This window comes from Vulpes vulpes, chromosome 3 (assembly GCF_048418805.1).
Source record: "Vulpes vulpes isolate BD-2025 chromosome 3, VulVul3, whole genome shotgun sequence".
Taxonomy (NCBI): Eukaryota; Metazoa; Chordata; class Mammalia; order Carnivora; family Canidae; genus Vulpes; species Vulpes vulpes.
This window is the reverse complement of record NC_132782.1, coordinates 143,829,493-143,852,327: the sequence shown is the minus strand read 5'-3', so window position 1 is coordinate 143,852,327 and position 22,835 is coordinate 143,829,493. Positions and strand designations below refer to the sequence as shown.

General features: G+C 35.8%; 1 protein-coding gene across 9 annotated transcripts in view; it reads left to right on the top strand.

The window, feature by feature from the left end:
• Positions 1–22,835, top strand: part of NEXN (nexilin F-actin binding protein) — a 52,053-nt gene that overhangs the window by 10,124 nt on the left and 19,094 nt on the right. For 3 of the 9 annotated variants that reach the window (XM_072754799.1, XM_072754794.1, XM_072754795.1), the window contains exons 3-6: positions 14,506–14,584; positions 16,399–16,477; positions 16,564–16,712; positions 21,611–21,652. In XM_072754799.1, the coding sequence (XP_072610900.1) occupies positions 14,558–14,584; positions 16,399–16,477; positions 16,564–16,712; positions 21,611–21,652 (297 nt within the window). In that variant the 5' untranslated portion in view covers positions 14,506–14,557. Of the gene's footprint in view, positions 1–11,158; positions 11,235–14,505; positions 14,585–16,017; positions 16,210–16,398; positions 16,478–16,563; positions 16,713–21,610; positions 21,653–22,835 lie in introns of all 9 variants that reach the window. The other 6 variants (XM_072754790.1, XM_072754791.1, XM_072754797.1 and 3 more) reach the window with 5 other exon arrangements.

The window sequence follows — 22,835 nt, the reverse complement described above, 5'->3', positions numbered from 1 at the left end:
AACCACCGAGCCACCCAGGGCTCCCCCGTACTGTAGCTTAAAAAAAAAATCCCTACATTTTATTTACATATGTAACTTAATTTTATTAATGATTTCATCAAGTGAGAACTCAGCAATTTTCTTTGAGTATTACTTTAAATTCTTTCCAAGAGAGAATAAAAGGCAAGATTTACAGAGTTTGATTCTGCACATATTTCTGAGGGAATAGGAGGATGTACTGCATGGTACTTAGGCTGTGTAGGACTTAAGGCATCCATGGAGTACTGGGGCCTTATGCTGAAATAGATGTACAAAATAAGTGAAACGGCCTGTAATGTTGAAGGTGACGGAAAAAGTGAGTAATTGTTGAAGCTTCTTGATTGGTATATGAGGGTATGTTGTATTAGTCTCTCTAATTTTGTATATGTCTGAAATTTCCATAATAAAAAGCTAAAGAAGATAGACTAGACTGATATGTCTGGGATGTTTAACCATAAAAAATTTAAAAGTTTATGCCAGGTATACCTAGAGGCCTAAGCACATTTAGAGATGTCAGAGACTGAAGGAGAGAGAACATTCATTCATGCTCAGGGTTTAGTGGAGAAAATCACCACTTGTATTATGCTTAGTTTGGGAAAGTACTTCATTGATAAGAAAGTGGCTTAAGAAATGTCTTGGAAGGGGGTGCTGCTTGGCTCAGATGGAGGAGCTTGTGACTCTTGATCTCAAAGTCTGGAGCTTGAGCCCTATGATGAGTATAGAGATTGCTCAAATAAATAGAAATAAAAAAAGAAACAATCCTCTTGGAGGTAGAAATGAGCTACTGAATGTGTATGCTAGGTGAGAGGTTGAAGGAGTGGGAAGAGGTAAAGGAAACCAGGTCTGAGGGAGCCTGCAGAAGGCCTAACAAGCCCAGATGAAAATTTTAATTGTGATGCGTGATGCACCATGCAGTTAATATCCTCAGAGCTGGAGTGAGAGGCCAGAGTTGGGGAGCATGGAGGGGTAGGGGATGCAGTAGTTGAGTAAGGGAACCTAATGAAGACAGAAAAAGTGAATTGTTACCCTATTAGAAATCAAAGGGATTGTGGCTAGAGGCTACTAGGGAACTTTTAAAAACCTCATTTTACTAATAATGCATATTTAAAATCATTATTCTAACAATATGTGTGAGTTAAGAACTCTGAAGAAACTGCATTAGCAGCTTCTGGGCACCAGGGTGGCTCAGTCAGTTAAGCGTCTGCCTACAGCTCAGGTCGTGGTCCCAGGGTCCTAGGATTGAGCCCTGTACCCGGCTCCCTGCTCAACAGGGAGCCTGCTTCTCCCTCTCCCTCTGCTTCTCCTTCTCCCTTTGCTGCTCCTCCTGATGTTTTTATCTTGCTGTCAAATAAATAAAATCTTAAAAAAAGAAAAGCTTCTGTATAGAAACTGAGGCAACTTTATGTACTTACCACACTTGGATGCTGGAACCTATTACAAAGACTTTTTATCAGGATTCTGAAGAAGAGAAAACTGTTAAAGTGAATACTTTGAATTCTATATATAGCTTCTCATCTTGTAGGTTTATTAATCAAAATGACAGTAATACATGTGAATACTAAATGCATGAGTATTTCTGGTAACTATAATTATATGAAATTGAAGGAAGGCCTGGGGTCTCTGCTCCAAATAAACCAGCAAATTCCTCAGGAGTTTATAGACTAGCAGGTGAAATGTTGACTAATAACATATGGAAAAGCATGAAGGTGGGAGGCAATGATAAAATTAGTCTAAGATTGAATGCATTTTTGGATTTCGAGAATATATTCCTAAAAGATTAATTTGAAAATCTATAAATGTCCAATAGCAGATTTTAAAATAAGTACAGACAATTCATTAAGGAAATAAGAGCTGGGCCAGAGGAATCAGATTTTTTAGACATCTCAGTTTTGATGATTACTACATGGATATTAAAAATCTTTCCATGATGGCTTTTGGGGTTTATTTTAAATTATCATTTATTATTTAATAGGCATTGAGGTAGGCACTAGAAAGGAACCAGTTTTCTATAATCTGGGAGACGAGGGATGGCTGGAGGGCTCAGTGGTTGAGCATCTGCCTTTGGCTCAGGTCGTGATCCCAGGGTCCTCGGATCGAGTTCTACGTCAGGCTCCCCACAGGGAGCCTGCTTCTCCTTCTACTGTCTCTGTCCTTCTCAAGAAACTGGCTTGTCTAAAACCATGCATCTAGGGGATCCCTGGGTGGCGCAGCGGTTTGGCGCCTGCCTTTGGCCCAGGGCGCGATCCTGGAGTGTGTCTGTCATGAATAGATAAAATCTTAAAAAAAAAAAAAAAAGAGGGATGCCTGGGTGGCTCAGCGGTTAAGCATCTGCCTTCAGCCCAGGGCGTGATCCTGGAGTCCCAGGATCGAGTCCCATGTTGGACTTCTTGCACGGAGCCTGCTTCTCCCTCTGCCTGTGTCTCCTCTCTCTCTCTCTGTGACTCTCGTGAATAAATAAGTAAAATCTTAATTAAAAAAGAAAGTTGAATCTTAAAGGGCAGCCTGGGTGGGTCAGCGGTTTAGCACCGCCTTCGGCCCAGGGCATGATCCTGGAGACTCAGGGTCTTCCCTGCTTCTCCCTCTGCCTGTGCCTCTGCCTCTCTGTTTCTCATGAATAAATAAATAAAAATCTTAAATAAAAGAAAAAAAAAAAGAACCTTACCTGTGTCTGCAGATAGTAAAACCGACTGGACCATTAAAAATCCTGTTCTGAGGCTTTTGTTGAGAGTTTTGGCCAAGAGACTGCTAACAGCATGAGGCTAGGGAGTCTATTTAATGCTGTATTTCTCAATGCTTAGCAGAGTGCCTGGCACACAGCAGATGCTTAATAAATATTTGTGTAATAAATGGTGTATTCTGTTTATATCATATTGCTGCATAATGAAGATCATAATGATAGTAATACATTATATTCAGACAATCCTTAACTGTTTATAAAGTGCTTCACCTTGAAGTTGGCAGGATTGACTTATGCAGCAAACAATTATTCTGTGTGTCTTCTGTATGCCAGGCATGTGCCACAGGCTGTATAGATACAGTAGTGAATAAGCTACAGTCTCTGCTCTCAAAGAGCTCACATTCTGATAGAGGAGGTCGTCAAGAAAGTGGTTCATTACCACACATTGGGGTGAATGCCAGAGTCGGGGTAAGCACAGCAATGCTACGGAGACACACAGGAGAAGCACATAGTCCAGTCTTGCGGAGTCCAGGAAGATTTCCTGGAGAAAAATGACTAAGACCTAAAGGACGAGTAGGAGTCAGCCAAGAGATAAGGGAATGAGCAGAACTTCAAGCTGAGGGAGCTAGCTGTGCAAAGTCCTTGAGGTGTGCCAGTGTTTCCTTGTGGGTAATCGAGGGGGAGGAAGGTGTGGACAGAGGTGGGGCTAAAGAGGCAGTTTAAACTACAGCATGTATTACATCACTCAGTGAAAAGTGTGGAGTGAGAAGAAACGGCCAGAGACTGAAACATGGGCATGCAACATCCAAGAAGTGAGAAAGCCAGAGGGGCCCTCGGGGAGAATGGAAAGAATGGTCAGAGGTGGGGGAAGAACAAGGAGGGAGCAGCGTCATGGAGTGAGATTTCAGAGGAAGGAGTGGCTGAGAATGTCAGATGCAGTATTGACGTTCTGAAGGAGGGAACTGTGCATTTTTTGGGCAATGTAATGAGAAAAGCATTATTGTTCCTAATTTTATATATAGAACTGAAGTTCACAGAAGTAAACTGGCTTGTCTAAAACCATGCATCTAGGGGATCCCTGGGTGGCGCAGCGGTTTGGCGCCTGCCTTTGGCCCAGGGCGCGATCCTGGAGACCCGGGATCGAGTCCCACATCGGGCTCCCTGTGTGGAGCCTGCTTCTCCCTCTGCCTGTGTCTCTGCCTCTCTCTCTCTCTGTGTGACTATCATAAATAAGTAAAAAATAAAAATAAAAAAAAAAAATAAAAAAATTTAAAACCATGCATCTAATAACCCAAACAGAAACCCTAATACAAGTTTTCTGGCTCTAACTACAGTGCTTCCTCCACCATCACAGTTGTCTTCACATGTTTAGAAAGTCAACAGGTGGCACCTGGCTGGCTCAGTCAGTTAAGTGTCTCTCTTGAGCTCAGGTCATGATCCCAGGGTCCTGGATTCAGGTTCTGCATTGGGCTCCCTGCTTCTCCCTCTCATTTTGCCTGCCACTCCTCCTGCTTGTGCTCTGTCAAATAAACTCTTTATTAAAAAACCATCAGTTTACTGAGAAAGTGTCATCAGGACATAATTCTGAACATTTTGCGACAAAGGTCCTTAAGCAACAAAAGCTCTAGTGGAATATTTTGGAAGACTTCAAAATATATTTTTATTAACCTTTTGCCAAATTTAAAAATACGTGAGTTTGGAAATTTTTGTGTAAGAGGGGGTTTTATGAAAAATTATGACAGAATTGAACCTGTATATGCAATTTTAAAAACTGAAGTGTAATTACCAGTGTTCTATTAGGTTCAGGTGTACAACATGTTGATTCAGCAATTCTGTTCATTACTCAGTACTCACCAGGAGGAGTGTAGTTGCCATTTGTCACCATACAATGTTACACAGTATTATTTGCTGTGTTCCCTATACGGTGTTTTTCATTCCTGTGACTTATTTATTTTATAACTGGAGTTTGTACTTTCTGATTCCTTTTATATATTTGGCCCATCCCTCTACCTGCCTCCCCTCTGGCAACTATTCTTGGTTTTTAAGAGTTTATGGGGTTGGTTTATTCGTTTTTTAGATTCCACGTGTAGGTGAAATCATATGGTATTTGTCTTTCTCTTATCTATTTCACTTAGCATAATGCTCTGTAAACCCATCTATGTTGTCCCAAATGGGAAGATCTCATTCTTTTTTTAATGTCTGAGTAATATTCCAGTGTGTGTGTGTGTGTATATCTTCACATTTTCTCTATCCATCCACCCATTGAGGGACACTATTGTAAATAATGCTACAGTAACCAAAGGGGTACACATATCTTTTTGAATTACATATGACAATTAGAATGACAAGCACTGGACTCTCCATATCATTTTTCACAGTGGCATTCCCACCACTGAATTCCCACCAGTGAATTAGGGTTGTTTTCTCTACATCACCAATACTTGTTATTTCTTATCTTTCTGATACATAGTCATTTTGATGGGTGTGAGATCATATCTCACTGTGGTTTTGATTTGCATTTCCCTGATGATTAGTGATGTTGAGCATCTTTTCCTATCTGTTGAATCTCTGTACATCTTTGAAAAAATGTCTATTTGGGTCTTCTGCGCATCTTTCAATCAGATTGTGTTTTGTTTTGGGTTTTTTTGGTGTTGAGTTGTAGAAACTCTTTATATATTTTGCGTATTAACCCCTTATTGCATATATCATTTGCATATATCTTCTCCCATTCAGCAGTTTGCCTTTTTGTTTTGTTGATGGTTTCCTTTGCTGGAGGTGTAGTCCCAATAGTTTGTTTTTGCTTTGGTTTCCCTTGCCTCAGAAGACATATCCATAAATGTGTTGCTAAGGACCATTTCCAACAGATTTCTGCTTGTGTTTTCTTCCCAGAATTTTATAGTTTCAGGTCTCACATTTTAGTCTTTCATCCATTTCAAGTATACTTTTGTGTATGGTGTAAGAAAGACAAGTTTCATTCTTATGCATGTAGCTGTCCAGTTTTCCCAACACCATTTATTAAAAAGACTGTATTTTCCCCCTTGTATAATCTTGCCTTCTTTGTTGTAAATTAATGGGCCATATAGGTGTGGATTTATTTCTGGGCTCTCTATCCTGTTCTATCATTATATGTTTTTCTTTTTGTGTCAGTACCATACTGTTTTGATTTCTAAGCTTTGTGATATGTTTTGAAATCTGGGATTGTGATTCCTCCAACTCTGTTCTTCTTTCTCAAGAAATAGAACAAATAGCTTTGGCTATTTGAGGTCTTCTGTGGCTCCATACACATTTTAGAATTATTTGTTCTAGTTCTATTAAAAATGCTATTGCTATCTTGATACAGATTACATTGAATCTATAGATTGCTTTGAGTATGTATTGGATGTTTTAATGGCATTCATTCTTCCAATCCATGAACATTATCTACCTTTCCATTTGTGTTATCCTCAATTTCTTTCATCAGTGTCCTACAGTTTTCAGCATACACAAAAATTAACTTCCTGCGTTAAATTTATTCCTAGGTATTTATTCTTTTTGGTGCAGTTGAAAATGGGGTTTTCTTAATTTCTCTTTCTGCTACTTTGTTATTAGTGAATAGAAATGCAACAAATTTCTGTATATTAATGGTCTAGAATTTTTAAATCAAAATACACATTGCACCACAAAAAATATGATCATTTACATATTAAGCAGCTATTATTTAGTCCAAAAATGGTCCCAAGTTGGTTGATATATGAGAGTGAGGCAGTTTGGGCAGAGTTGCATGTCATTGTGCCCTTCTGGGAGGAAGGGCCTTGAGTAGTCAGGGCATTGTAGAGTGAGGATGGAGATGTAAAGGAGAGAATTTAAAGAAACTGAAAACTTTTCTGCTGCAGTTTAGAAAGCATAATGAGCCATTCCTTGACTAAATATGAATACTGTTGGATTCTCTCCCACAGGAACTTCTTTGATGAATTTATGGTTCAGTGTTCAGCTTCACTAACATGTATGACACTCAAATGAGTTTTGAACATTTCTGAATCCATGTCATGACTTTGTTGGAATCCTATATACTTAAAAAATCCCTCATAAAACCAAAATTCTGTCATTATACAATTAAAAGTGAATTTGGCTACTATAGGAGTACACTGTTAAATGTTCTGTTAGATAATCCGGAAGTCTTCTATACTCTTGGCAATTTAGCAGAATGATGGTAGGTCATTCCTTTTTTTAAAAAAATATTTAATTTATTTATTCATGATAGAGAGAGAGAGAGAGAGAGAGAGGCAGAGACAGAGGGAGAAGCAGGATCCATGCAGGGAGCCTGACGTGGGACTTGATCCAGGGTCTCCAGGATCACGCCCTGGGCTGCAGGCGGCGCTAAACCGCTCTGCCACCGAGGCTGCCCCGATGGTAGGTCATTCCTTAAGAGAATGACATACATGTGAATACTGGTACTTGATTCTTCACTATCATTAATTACAACAATAGGAATGCTACATTGCATGTTGCTGACTTGGACACTTAAAATCAGAGAAAACAGAACCTGGCTTTATCACATGTGAATGAATTCACTAAATGAATTCTAAACCACAACCAGCAGAGTTCTCTTCTTTTCATTCACTCCTTGAGAATCATTTAATAATCTAACTTGGTGATTTCCTTAACTCCAAGTAATTTTTTTTTTTTTTGAGAGAGACAGACAGAACCACACATGTGCACAAGAGCAGGGGGGAGGGGAGGGAGAAGGAAGAGGGTGAAGCAGACTCCCTTCTAAGCAGGGAGCTCAATCAACATGGAGCTTGATCCCAGGGCTGTGAGATCATGACCTGAGCCAAAGGCAGACACAACTGCGCCATTCAAGCAAGCACCCCAACTCTAAATAATTCTAAGAGAGTAACTGCTAGTGCAAATCAATTTAAAAGGAAATAAACTTGCTTAAATAAAAAGTGTGCTCACATGGGGCAAAATACCAGCACCATGTTGTACTGCCAGTTGCCAGTTAAAGACTACAGATTCATTAAATGTAGAGAATACATGTCTTTTAAGTTTCCACTATATTTCTACTGCTCAGAATTATGGTTCTCAAATGATTTGATTAAAGATTCTGTTGATTACACTGGTAGGTTAAGCCTTATAAGCTAATTGGTGTTCCCCTCCCTCTGACACACCAGTTGTACTGCTTTTTTTGGTATTAGCATAACACAGTGAGTAAGAATGCAGACTCTATAGTCAAACTGCCTGTTTTTATCCCGTGTCCACCAGTCATTATTTGTGTCCTCTTGGGCAAACTCCTTAACTTTCTAAGTCTCAGTTTTCCCATCTTTAACAATTTACAGACTTAAAACCTATTAGATAAACTCAAAGACGTTCTTCTTGCCTTAATACTTTAAGAATTTTTTTAAAAAAGATTTTATTTATTTATTCATGAGAGACACACAACAGACACAGGCAGAGGGAGAAGCAGGCTCCATATAGGGAGCCCAACATGGGACTCCATCCTGGGTCCTCAGGATCACGCCCCAGGCTGAAGGCAACACTAAACCACCGAGCCACCCAGGCTGCCCATATTTTAAGAATTTTAAAAATTATGGGGCTTGGAAATTTTGAGAGAGGGTTTGATAATAGTTACCTTAAAGGATTGTTGAGGGGAATGGATGAAATAATCCTTGTTAACTACTTGGCAGATTACCTGCACAGTAAAGGCTCCATAAATGTTAGCTTGGATTATTATCATCATCATTTTATTCATATGTGATCAAAGGATATATGAGTGATTTTTGATAAGACAATATAACCAAGGACTGTGGAATAGAATTATTTCATGTGAAGTTAATGAACCAAATGTAGTCAAATTCATACCTTTAACTTTAGCACAGAAAGACACTGGTGCTAATTAGCAATTGGAATATGTTGTTTCTACCAGGCAGAGTCACACCTTTTAAAAATTATAAAGGAGTCCTGGAGCGCCTGGGTGGCTCAGTCGGTTGAGCATCTGACTGTTGATTTCAGCTCAGGTGGTGATCTCAGGGTTGTGAGGTCAAGCCCTGCATCGGGCTCTGTGCTAAGTGCGAATTCTGCTTTTCCCTCTCTACTCCTGCTTGTGCTTCCTCTCTCCCTCTCTTATCTCTAAAAAATAAAATCCTTAAAAAGAATTTTTTAAAAAAGGAATCTTGTAGATATTTGCCTGCTTGATTTTGAAATTGTTTTCTCTAACGTAAAACTATTTAAGAGGAGTCCTGTTTGGTATGTAACCTACACCTTAATTAACACAGTTCTGTAAGACAAAAAAACCAATAAACTTATTTTGCTACAACTTTTTTATCCTCAAAATGAAGAGCAGAGCAAACTCAGAATTCCTTGCTTATATTTTATTCAAAAAAGTTAAAGTTAGTACTTATTCAAATTTTCAGAATTTCAAAATGAGAGCTCAGAATCCTGAAATGACATTTAAAAAACCATTTTAACTGGTTTTACTCTTACTAAATTTAAATATTAAACTTATTCTGAATCTATAAATAAGTCAAGATATAATTTGAAGATTTTTTAAAAATTAAATGAAGGTAGCTGATTCATTTATTCTCCAGGACTACTCTTGACAGGCTAATTTTTCACCATCACTAAACCACACAATTTTCTTTCATTTCCTCACCAAAAAAAAAGGTGGGGGGGGGGCTGCTTGAATTTCCCTCTGGCCAATTCAGCTAAGTTTATCAATCCCTATAATCCTATGTAAGATTGCTTAAAGTTTCCTCATACCCTTTGGTATTACTCTTTTAGATTACACAAATATATTAATATGTGCTCACTGGCCAGGAAATGTAGGTTTTGTTTTTGTTTTAGATTTTATTTTTTTGAGAAAGAGAATGAGCCGTGGGGAGGGGCAGAGGGAGAGAGAGGGAGAAGTAGACTCCCCGCTGAGTAGGAAGCCTGATTGGATGTGGGGCTGCATCCCAGGACTTGTTTGAGGACCTGAGCAGAAGGCAGCCACTTAACCAACTGAGCCACCCTGGTGCCCCAGGAAATATAAGTTTTTACTGAAGAGGATAAAAATGGTAGTGAGATAGACTACTTGAATAATGAAATTATCAAAATTATAGATGGCTACTAATGTTAGGTATTATTCTAGAATTTTTCACATATGTTATCTAATCCTAACTAGGAAGCACAAAACTTAAATTTGGATGTAGGTCTGATTATCAAATTGTTATAATCAAAGTGTGAGGTGATAAAAGGCTCATCTGTATTATTATGGAGGCATTGGAAATAGTGAAGTAATATATGTGAACAAATTTGAAAGAAACATTCACAAATCTTGACAATCTATCATAATATAAGAGATCTAAAAGAAGAATGAACCAGAAATAGCTCTGAGGTTTGAGAAGCTATGAGAATGAAGGGTAAGTTTTGTTGGTTACATAAGAAATACTTAATAGGAAATTCTAGATATGATGGAATGACTCAGGTAAGAGCTCAAGACTCGAGCTGTTTGTATTTATTTCAGGCACACAGAATTAGATTACTCACAAACCTTGGTAATGACACACAGTCACGCATGGCCTGCTTTTATTAGGAAAGTATTGCTAATAATGTAATAAGCAACCACAAGCCCACTGAACAACAAAAGTTAGGACCTTATTAATAATTACATGGAATAATCCCCCATCCACCTCCATCATATTGTCTTCTCCTAGAGAGAAAACTTTAACCCAAAATGGCTTCACTGGAAATATTTAAGGAAAAAGTTGATATCAATGCTACATGAGGTCTTACAGAAAATTAAAGAAGAAATACTTCCCAACTCATTCTATATGACCAGTATTACTCTGTTAACAGAAAACAGATGTTCCAAAAATAAATAAATAAATAAAACTACAGACCAGTATCTCCCATAAACATGGATGCAAAACCTAAAATTTTATCAAATTGAATTTACTGGTATGTTAAAAGGATAATGCATCATGACCAAATGAAGTTTATCCTAGGAATGTAAAGTCAATTTAACATTTGAAAACAAAATAATATGCTATAATAAAAATAAATAAAAGTTATCTCAATAGATACAGAAAAAGCATTAGATTAAATTCTCTATTCCTGAGATTACTCTTGCACAACAGGAATAAAAAGAAACTTCAACTCAAATAGGACATCTAAGAAAAATCTGTAACTAAAATCATATTTAATGGTAAAAGACTAAACATGTTCATCCTAGGATCAGGAACAAGGCAGATGTTTACTCCCCCTACTTGTATTTGACTTTGTATCGAAGGTTCTATAGCCAGTACAGGCATCTGTACATAGATATAATCATATATGTAGAAAACCTAATGGAAGGTACAAAAAAACCAATGGAACTTTAGCCAGGCAGGATGATATAAGATCAGAATACAAAAATAAATTATATCTACTAGCAACACATGATCAACAAGTTAAATATAAAAAATAACATCATAAAAATAACATCAACAAATATGGAATGATTTACAGATAAATCTCACAGAAAATGTGGAAGACCTGCATATTGGAAACTGCAGAACATTTCTGAGAAAAAATTATAGAATATGTAAGTAAGTGGGGATTTATATAGATAAGAGTAAAAAAAAATGGAGAATTCATGCATCAGAAGACTCAAGATGTCACAACAGATTCAGTGCAATCCCAATCAAAATCTCAGGCATTTTTACAGAAATTGACAACTTGATTCTAAAACTCGTGAGGTTCAAAGGACTTAGGGTAGTCAAAACAAGCTTAAAAAAGAACAAAGTCGGAGTTACACTAACTTTTTCAAGGCTCATTATAAAGTACACTAATTGGTTACTTGGGTGGCTCAGATGGTTAAGCATCTCACTCTTGATTTCGGCTCAGGTCATTATCTCAGGGTCCTGGGATTGAGCCCCACATCAGGTTCCACTCAGCTTGGCATCTGCTTGGGATTTTCTCCCTCTCCTCCTGCCCCTCCCTCCCACTCAAGGTCTCTCCCCATCTAATAAAATCTTAAAAAAAAAAAAAAACTAGTACTCTAATCAAGATATCAAGACATGGCATAGTGATGGTAGTTTAAAAAAAAGAATGAAAGAAAGAAAAATACTGTTTCTTGACATCAAGAAAGACAGGCTGATGGAACAGGGTCCAGGAATAGACCCACTCATGTATGGTCAATGGATTTTTGACAAAAGTGCAAGAAGCATTTCAGTGGAGAGAGGATACATTTTTTTTTAAATAACTGGTCCTGGGAAAATTGTTATCCATATGCAAAAAAAGTGAATTTTTGCCATATGCAAAAATGAACCCCAAATGGATCAAAAACTGAAATGCAAAACCTAAACTATAAAACTCTTAGAAGTAAATGTAGAATAAGTTCTTTGTGATTGTGGGTTAGGCCAGTACAACAAGAAAAACACAAGTTATTTTTTAAAAATTGATAAAATAGACTTTATCAAAATGCACAACTTCTCCTCTTCCAAAGATATTGTTAAGAAAATTAAAAGAAACTAAAGACTGGGAGAATATCTTTGCAAATTATACATTTGATCTGGAGTTTTGTATCCAGAATGTATACTTTCAAAACTTAATGGGAAATAGGGGCACCTGGGTAGCTCAGTTGGTGAAGCATCTGACTCCATTTCAGCTCAGATCATGATCTCAGGGTTGTAAGATTGAGCCCCGTATTCAGCAAGGAGTCTGCTTGGGATTCTCTCAGTCTCTCTCCCTCTACCCTTCCCTCCTCCTCACCCCTGGGCTTCTTCACTGTCTCTAAAATAAAAAATAAGTAGATCTCTAAAAAAAAGAAAACTTAATGGAAAATAATTCAGTAACAAAATGGGCAAAAGATTTGAACAGATACTTCCACCAAAGAATATTTAGCAGTAGAAAAGAAATGTATGAAAAGATGTCCAATAGCACTAGTTATTAGGGAAATGTAAACTAAAACCATAATGTGATGCCATTACACACTTTTAGAATGTCTAAAATTAATACCAAGTGGAAAGTATCTTGGTGGGAAGATAAAATGATACAACCATTTAGAAAACAGTTTGGCAATTTCTAAAAAAGTTAAACATCTATAAGGCCTAGCCATTCTTTACTGAGAAATTAAAAAAGCATATGTTCATACAAAGACTTGTACATGAGTATTCACAGCAGCATTATGTAATAGTAGCTGTAAACAACCCAAATGTCCATCAGCAGATGAATGGGTAACAAATTGTGGTATATTCATACAATGGAATAATAGTACCAAAAAGGAATGAACTATTGATATATGTAACAACATGGATGAATCTCAAAATAATTGTGCTGGGTAAAGAAGCCTGACAAAAGAGTACATACTATTTGATTCCATTTATAGAAAATTTAATCTACAGTGATCAAAAGAGTACCTGCCTGAGGATGGGGGTAGGAAAAGCAAGAAAAGAAAGGAGTTCAGGGGTCTGAGAAAACTTGTAATGTATATATTGATTGTGGTGATAGTGACACAGGTACATACATATGTCAACTTATCAAATTGAGCACTTTTTAAAAAGTGTAGTTTATCGTATGTTAATTATACCTTAGTAAAGCTGTTGATTTTTTTTAAACCAATGGATAAAATTCTAAAAATTACTCAATTCAGATGTAGGCAGGGAAAGGATAATAGAGGAAGAAAAAAAGAGGCAAACAAATGGTGAAATGGTAGACTTAAGTCCATTCATCTATATAATTACATTAAATGCTGATGGACTAAATGCTGTAATTAAAAGATATTATTAGAACTGATTTTTCAAAAAAGCAAGTCCAATTATATGCTATGTCCAAGAGATGTACTCAACATATAAAGATGTAGGCTGAAAGTAAATGGCTGGGCACCTGGGTGGCTCAGTCGGTTAAGCATCTACCCTCGGCTCAGGTTATGATCCTAGGGCCCTGGGATTGAGCCCTGTGTCAGGTTCTTTGCTCAGCAGGGAGCCTGCTTCTCTTTCTCTGTCTCTAATAAGGAAATAAAATCTTAAAAAAAAATTAAAAAAAAAAGAATGTAAATGGCTAGAAAATTATATATATCATGCAGACTAAAGAAAATTGGTGCAGCTATTTTAATATCAGAGAAGTTCAAGACAATGAGATAAAATGAGACTCATACTGATGAGTCAATTAAAAAAGAAGATATCATGATTATAATGCATATGCACTTAAAAGAGCTAGAAATTACATGAAAAAGATGACAGAATTAAAGGAAGAAATAGACAATTCCACATAGTTGAAAACTTAGAAGAACTAGGCCATAAAAAAAAATTAGTAAAGACACAGAATATCTAAATAACCAGCTACCTTGATCTAGTTGATATTTATAGAATATTACAACCAATAACTGCAGAATACAAATCCTTTGCAAATGCACTTGATACATTCACCAAACTATTCTGAACCATAAATTTACAAGGATTTTTTAAAAAGATTTATTTATTTGAGAGAGAAGAGAGAGGGAGCGAACATGGCAGGGGGAGGGGTAGAGGGAGGGAAACTCAAGCAGACTCCATGCTGAATGTGTAGCCTGTCACAGGGCTTGATCTCAAAGATCCTGAGATCACGACCTGAGCTGAAATCAAGAGTCAGACACTCAACTAACTGAACCATCCAGATGCCCCTACAAGGATCTTTTAATACCATGTGGCTTATACCTTCTATACCCTGAATCTTGGGAAGAGGAGCTGAAAGTTATTACAGTTTATTACTTCCCCGGATTATGCCAATATTTTCTGAGAAGCAATTAACATGCTGTTCATGTTTACAAAAATACATAGCTTATTAAAAATTAAGTCATTAAAAATTCTTACTCAATACTAATATATTTTTTTCAGGTGCAAAAATTTACAAAGCTCCAAAATCACCCTGAGACCACATATAGCAAACATGAATGATATTTCCCAAAAAGCAGAGGTAAGTCTCAAATGTTTAAAAAAAAATGGAGGAAACGTAGGATTGACTATAGAGCTGCTGAATGGGCATCTGTTAGGTAGAAAGGTCATGGCTAGAAGTTCATAATGACATGGTGTCAGGATAGAAAATGTAAGAGCTAAAATTCACAGGCTGTTTTTGGGCCCAGTATTTTCACTTGGATTCTAATCTTGGAAACATAATTATTAAATTTGTGAATGATTGTGAAGTGGATGTGATGGCTAGCATCTTAAGTAGAATTTTAATACCTTGATAAGTCGTAGAAGTTATTTTTTTAGTATTAAAACAGATTTGAAAAAAAAAAAACAGATTTGATATATATCCTTAGGGGAAAGCAGTAATTCACTCTTGGGTGAGGCTCCTTCTTAGCTACTTCTTACAGCAGCTGCAGTAAAACTTCTCTTGGCTTTTTTCTGGTTCTTGGCTGTAGTTTCTGAGAGTTGTGTGTAGTAGGAAGAGCTCATCATGCTGACAACCCCAGCATAATGAAGTTTAAGAAAAAAAAACCTTAAATGGCCAGTGACCCCATAAGATGATAATAAAATAGAGGTTGGGTATGCCACAGATTAATAAGTAATTTGCCATTATCACTAGGAAAAAAGGGTTTGGTGTTTTGAAGGCACTGACATTTTATTTACTGGAACTTTTTAGGGATCAGCCTTATTTTCAAAATGATGAAAATAATTGGCTTTCCTGGTTTTAGAGTGGAGGAAAATCTTTTCTCCATCTTTACTAGATTCCTCCTTTCCTGGGAAGCTCTTTTGCCATCTTAGAGTTCAGCCTACTTGTGATGATACAGCCTTTTTACCCATTTTTAACGTTGGTTGACAGAAGTTCTAGATGGGCAGTACAGCAGTAGTAACAACGTATAAATCACTGCTTGTATGCAAAGACCCTGGCCACCTCAGCCACACATGGAAATAAAGAACTGCCCTTCAGTTTTACTCATATTTGATATGGAAATAAGCAAAAGCATTGGTATATAAATTAGGCTTTAAGGTTTAAGGCCTACATTTTTGCTTTCTTTTCACCTTCACCTAACTTATTGAAATTAGTCCTGGTATCTTTTAAGTCTAGAGATGTAAAAACTGAATCTTTAATAATGGTGTAGGAAAACATATTGTTTTAAGTTAGAATCTGATATTCAATTTTTATATTTTACTAGCCTTTGGCTTCAGTGGAACACACCTACAAAATGGAACTTCTTTATATTAGTAGAGTTTTTATTCGTTTTTTTCTAAGTTTTATACTTAGACTTTAGAAAGTAATCTGATTATGATTGTACAAATGTTTCAAACTCATTTCTGTTTTCTGTTTCAATAAGTATTTCTTATATTGCTTATTCTAATCTATCTTTACCTGATTTCTTCCTTACTTTTTTTTAACTGTCTTCTCTTTATTTTCTTCTAACGAAGATTCTGCTTTCTTCATCTAAACCTGTCCCAAAAACCTATGTGCCAAAACTTGGCAAGGGCGATGTAAAGGATAAGTTTGAAGCCATGCAGAGAGCCAGGGAAGAAAGAAATCAAAGGAGATCTAGAGATGAAAAACAAAGAAGAAAAGAACAATATATTAGAGAGAGAGAATGGAACAGGAGAAAGCAGGAGGTTATTTTATTTTATTTTATTCTTGTGCAAAATTCATTTTTGTCTTTTTAATTTAAGCTTTATTCACATTAACCATATTTTAACCTTAAGTGAAATAATTTTCTGTATTGATAAGTTAATTTCGATCTCTTTGTGTATAATTTAGTCTAAATTTTGGACATGCTCATATTAATTTATTTAACCACTTAGATTAAAGAAATGCTTGCTTCTGATGATGAGGAAGAGGTATCTTCTAAAGTAGAAAAGGCTTATGTCCCAAAGCTAACAGGTAAGAAGCTTGAGGAGTAAATTGTAAATGAAATTGCAAAAAACGGAAATGTGGCAAAATATCAGACATGTTTCATATGTTCTTAGGAACTGTTAAAGGTAGATTTGCTGAAATGGAGAAACAAAGACAAGAGGAACAAAGAAAGAGGACAGAGGAGGAACGAAGACGCAGGATTGAGCAGGACATGTTAGAGAAGAGGAAGATACAACGTGAATTAGCAAAAAGGGCTGAGCAGGTATATACTAAATATTGGTATTTGCTTCAGAAACTAATTGTACAGAGTAAAACTCATCAGTGCATTGCCTAACTAAAATAGTTTAATATAACATAGACCTATTAAATAGCTAACTTAAAAACAAGATGTTAAGTACAAATTCTTATTATCAAATACCTAGAAGAAGGGCAGAATGTGCTTACTTTAAGGTTGAATGCTGAGATAACTTGTTACGTACCCTCGCGTCATTCCTTACACTGTCCACACTTCCTGTTTTTCCTGACATGTTAGAGGGCTTTACAAAGATGTAAGGCAGTTTCACATGAAGTATCCACAGTATGCTGGGCTTTCAATAGCAATCAATAAATACTTGTTGGTTATTATTACACACTAAAGCATAATTGGGATACCCTTCCTACTCGAGAGTCTGAAATAAATCACAGTTTATTTAATAATGGTATTATTAGCTAGCTCATTAACTTTTTTTAAAGTTGGGGATGGTGCGGTAGGAGATAGGAGAAATGTGTGATAGTCATTTCCTTCAGATAGCCATTACTGATGCCCATAGCCACAGGGGACAAATTAGAGGGAAGAAAAGAATTACTATGATTTTATACAGTTTCTTTAATGAATTTAGAATTCCTGTATAAGCTTAGAGCGTGAGAACTAAGAAGTTGGTAAGTATTTTTAAAATGCTCAAGAATCGGATCTAATTTCCAGAAAAAGCTAATCTCTCAAAATGATTAATGATTATAATGACATAGAAACTTGAGGCTTTGTCATAATTTCACTAAGTAAAGAATTGGTCAGTTCACAAAATTTTTTAAGGCATTGATATGTTTTACATCATAAATTATCTGTAATCATAGACTTGAAAAGATGACAGTTATATTGTTGATGTACTTAACCTCATCTATATTGTTAAGATCACAAGAGATGATCAGTGTATTGAGCTTAATGAGATGGTACTTATCTCCTAGACTTGTTAAGATCATATGAGGGGGCACCTGGGTGGCTTAGTCAGTTATGTGTCTGACTCTTGGTTTTAGCCTTGGTCATGATCTCAGGGTCTTGGGTTCAAGCCCCACATGGGGCTCTGCACTCAGCAGGGAGTCTGCTTCCCTTCTCTCACTCCCTCTGTCCTCATCCTGCTCAGGCACAGTCTCTCTCTCAAATAAATAAATATTTAAAAAAATAAAAGATTATATTAGTTAATAAATGCAAAACAATTAAAACAGTCCCTGGTACACAGTAAGTAGGCTATAAATAATGCTTCACTTAAATAATCATACATAGAGATAAAATGTCATGAAACCATTTTAGCCTCTCCATCTTTCATTGGTAACAAATTAACATAGTCTTCACAGTATAAAACCATTTTTATTGTGAAATTATACTTGGCTCTTTTTTTAAATATACTTGGCTCTTTTTTGCCTACTGTTTAAGTGCCTTAAATCTATTTGTTATGCTCCTTCTAGTTTCCTACCTTCCCCAAAAGAAAAATGACAAAGAAGGCAAAGTATATACCATACCTGCATGTCAAAGAAATTTATTTACCCAGACTTTGCAAATAACCACTTTCTGTGGCACAAATAGCCACTTATATAGTGGCATATGATGACATATGCCGATGAATTATAGAAAAGAATTGGAATTTCCTATATTTTATCACTTTGTACCTATTTATTTATTTTTTTAAATAAAGATTTATTTATTTATTCATGAGAGACACAGAGAGGGGGCGGGGGGCAGAGACATAGGCAGAGGGAGAAGCAGGCTCCATGCAGGGAGCCTGACATGGGACTCCATCCCAGGTCCCCAGGATCATGCCTGGGCTGAAGGTGGCGCTAAACCACTGAGCCACTGAGGCTGCCCTGTACCTATTTATTAAAGAAAGGATGGCATATACTTAACCTCTTCCATCTCGTCATCAAAGATGAGAATTCATTTTGCAATGAAATGTCACCCAGGAGTACAAATATAATAAGTATTATAGATTATATATTGTAAATATAAAATATATCAACATACGTAATTACATTTATGATATAAATTATAAAGTAATAAGAATAAAGTATATGATTAAAATATAAGGTATTTGACAGCAAATAGTGGGTATGTATATGGAGTTAGTCTACTTATTTTTTAAGTCTTTTTCTTATTTTTTAATTACTTTTTAAAAATATTTATTTATTTGAGAGAGAGCACAAGCAGGGGTGGGGGCAGAGGGACAAGCAGACTCCTTGATGAGCAGGGAGCCCAATCCCGGGCTCGATCCCAGAACCCTGGAATCATGACCTGAGCCAAAGGCAGACACTTAACTGACTGAGCCACTCAGGCACCCCCTACTTATTTTAAGTCTTATATACTCTTTCAAAAAGCACTGACTAGACTAACTAGACTTTAAGACCCACTACAACCCCAAGAACTGAATATTTAAGCAATGGTTTCTCAGTGTGTGTTCAAGAGGTGAATTTAAATATGATGAAGACATGGGATACTAAGGGAAATAAAGTATCATAAAAAAGAAACACTTCTTTTTCATGATAGTAACTCCAGAAAACTACATGGCAGGGTGCTGTGACAATTTTTGTTATTTGGGAATATGTAGGTAGAGCAAAATAAACTATTAATAGTAGTTTTATCTTACAAATATGGAAAGTCCGATTTTAAAATTTAAGTACATCTTCTGCTCAAGTCAAATAAAGTTGAATCTGTCTTTGAATTTAAGAAGTATGACATAGGTAATCAAAAATTCTTAATGTTGGGGGGCCTGGCTCAGTTGGTGGAGCATGTGACTCTTGATCTTGGAGTTGTCAGTTCAAGCCCCACATTGGGGCTTGAAAAAAGAAGGTTAATTTGAAAAATCCACTGTACAAGTCCATATTTGAGAATCCTTTAGAAGGAATTCTTGAGTCAGGATAACTCAGATTCTAGGCTTTTATGATGAATTAAAAATGGATATACTTCGTATATTGGATGTTAGAATCAAAGACCAATAGAATTTGAGGGAAAATCTTAATTTAGTATAATCTGGTTATCTTTGAGGATACTTTGATGGGCAAGGTTGACATCTATCAACTTAGAAAAAGAATTTATTGATAGGGGACTGGGATGTTGAAAATAAAGGGGAGAAAAGGACGTTGGTTTGGGAAGAAGAAGTAACAAGAGTTTCCTTTTCATAATCAAAAGAAGTAGCTGGGAAGTAGCTCTTCGGTGGTAGCTTTGGAGAGCTAACACTATAACAAAATTGAATATCTCAGTTCTCTGTGAATATACTGACACCATGGCCACTTGGATAAATTTATCTTTTCTTTTGTTTATTGGAACCCGGTGGAAAAAAAAATGTCTTCTATTAAAGTTTTGATAATGGCTTAAAATGAGCAAAGAAGAAAGCATACAACAACAAAGCAAAAACCATTCCAATATAATTTACTATCTTACCAAAAGCTAATAAAAATCTGAAAAGGTTTCAGCAACTGAAAGAAATTTGGGGTTAAGAAATTTAAAATTTATCTTCCCTATACTCTCAATGTCTGGCTTCTCACCATATCTCCTAGAACTTTTTATTGAGAGACAAATGTGATTTGTTGAATTCCTAGCATTCTTTTGAAGGGAAATACTTTTTTTTTAAGTTTATTAAAGTATTCTCTACATCCAGTGTGGGGCATGAACTCACAACCCCAAGATCAAGTGTCTTGTGCTCTTCCAACAGAGCCAGCCAGGTGCCTCTGAAGAAAAATAATTTTCTAATCGTTTTATTATAGATTAAATTTTTTCTTAGTATAATACATCACTCAATAAAACCATCACCATTTACATAGCAAATTAGCGTAATATATAATTATGCAAGACAAATGATTCTGAACAAAACTTAATAATAATTGTTAAAACATAAAATAGATTTTAAAAAAAATTACACATTCATAATTTATTTTTCAAAAAAATTGGTATCTTAATAAAATGTATTAATTCTCCCGTGACAGAGAATATAGAAAAGGAAAGTGGAATGATGAAGAACAGGGACTTAGCCAGTCCAGTTCCTACTATGAGCCAAGGTACAACAGAATTCCCTTAGACTGCATAAGCAACAGACTACATCCAGACTCTTTCCCTGATGTTAAAAATCGTGTTAAAACAAGAAACAGTATGAATGTTTACTTTCTCCCATTTTCCCATTGCTTCTGTTTCCTTTCCTTAAGATCTCAAACATTGCCTTATTTAACTCACCTATCTTCTTCTCCTTTCTGTTTGGTACATGTAAAAGCCTGGCCCTCAAGCTGTCCTGATGGTGCTTCTTATGAATAATGTCCAAGTTGAGACCCCCTTCTATTGAATGAGGGACCTTCCTTCCTAGACGTGGTCAAAATATAAACAATTATACCTACCAGAATTCTTTTCCCTTCTAAACTAGCCATGCGAAAGCTAGTGCACTGCACTGTGTGATTGTGTCAGTTATTTTTTGCCATGTATTTATATTTTAAGATATAGCCATGATTATTGGATTACTAATGATAGGTTTTACTTTGGCTGGGGCAAAGACAGACTGGAGAAATGTTTCTGTATCTCAGTTTAAATTGCTAATTTAATTAATAATTGCTGCTTGTAAACTTATAGCAGGTTAAAAGAGTTTGGTCCATTATTCAAATTCCAGAATTATAAAGGTAGGCTTTATTTTAATTTAATATGTTATTCCCTAGATATTGATCTTGATGTCAAAATACAAAAACTAATATAAGGCTTAATCTCCACTTAAAAGGACCTAATAGGCCAATTTGGAGGAACATAAAACTATTTCAAAAATTATAAATTTGAAAATTTTACCATAAGTCACAAGTAAATTACTTCTCAATTGTATGTTTAAAAGCAAAAAACAGAAATTCAATGTAATGTAATGATATGAAATTCTCATTCAATAGATTGAGGACATAAGCAATACGGGAACTGAAACAGCATCAGAGGTAAATGGACATTTCCTTTAATGAAACATTCACCTAAAACTATCTGATTCACAAATAATCATTTAATTAAAAAATTAAAAGCATTTTTATTTTTACTATAATTATAGCAACAACAACAAAAAGGACAAAAGTATTTTGCAAAGCAAGATCATACTTTTGCACTTTCAAACACTATATCTTAGTGTCTTAAAAGTATGGAAAGAAGGAAAAATGTATGTTTTTGCTTTCATGGTTAGAGACACAAGTCTCAGTTTGAGCTAGTCTGCCAAGACTGTGTTTCTTGAACTGTTATTAATAGTCGAGATTGTCGAAAGCTAACATTTTTTAAAAAGCAAGTTTTTTCCCCATCATTTGTCATCTTCTTTCCCCAGAGTTCCTGATAGTTTGTTTTGATTATCACATACTCGCAGGAAGTACAGTATCTAGAACCATGAAGGAATGTTCAACAACCACAAAAATTTCAGTTAATCCCTTTTTATCTAACAGAAAGTTAAAACATCAGTCAATTTGATGGTGTGCCTAAAACTACAGCCACATAAATTGGAAGCAATTTTATTTTAAGGGCATGTGTTACATATTATAACTCACTTTATTTTTGAAAAAAGTTCAGAGGTAACAATAGATTACATAATAGAACTAATTAAAATGAACTTTAAAAACAAATTTAGGAATCTTTTATTAGGACCAAATGCCAGTGAGTTTTGTCAATGAGTGTTTTATAAACAACTTGGAAATACTGTTTGGTTTCCTCACTAAATAATAGTTTTGTTTAGTATTTAAAAACTTGCAGAGAGAAAAAAGTCCTATGGAGAGACTTTTTGTGAACTGAATCTATCCACCATCAAATTGATTTAGAGTACACTCACATGCACATCACCTTTTGTGAAATTAGTGCATGGACAGCTAAATTCAGATAATGTCACGTGGTTTTATCCAAACAGCTGTATTAACATCACCTTCTAGGAAAGAAGCTGTTCCTTGAACCTTGTCAGCAATGGATTTCAGTAAGATTAACTCCATGTACAGTGAATTCAGAGAAAGAACTATTGAATCTGTAATTGTTGAAAGAACTATTGAAGTCTGTAAGAGATATAAATTTTTGTTTTTCATAACATTCATGGCAGTGTAATGAAATTCACCAATAATGGAGGTAAAGTCCCGTGAAACCTAAATTTTCGTCAGG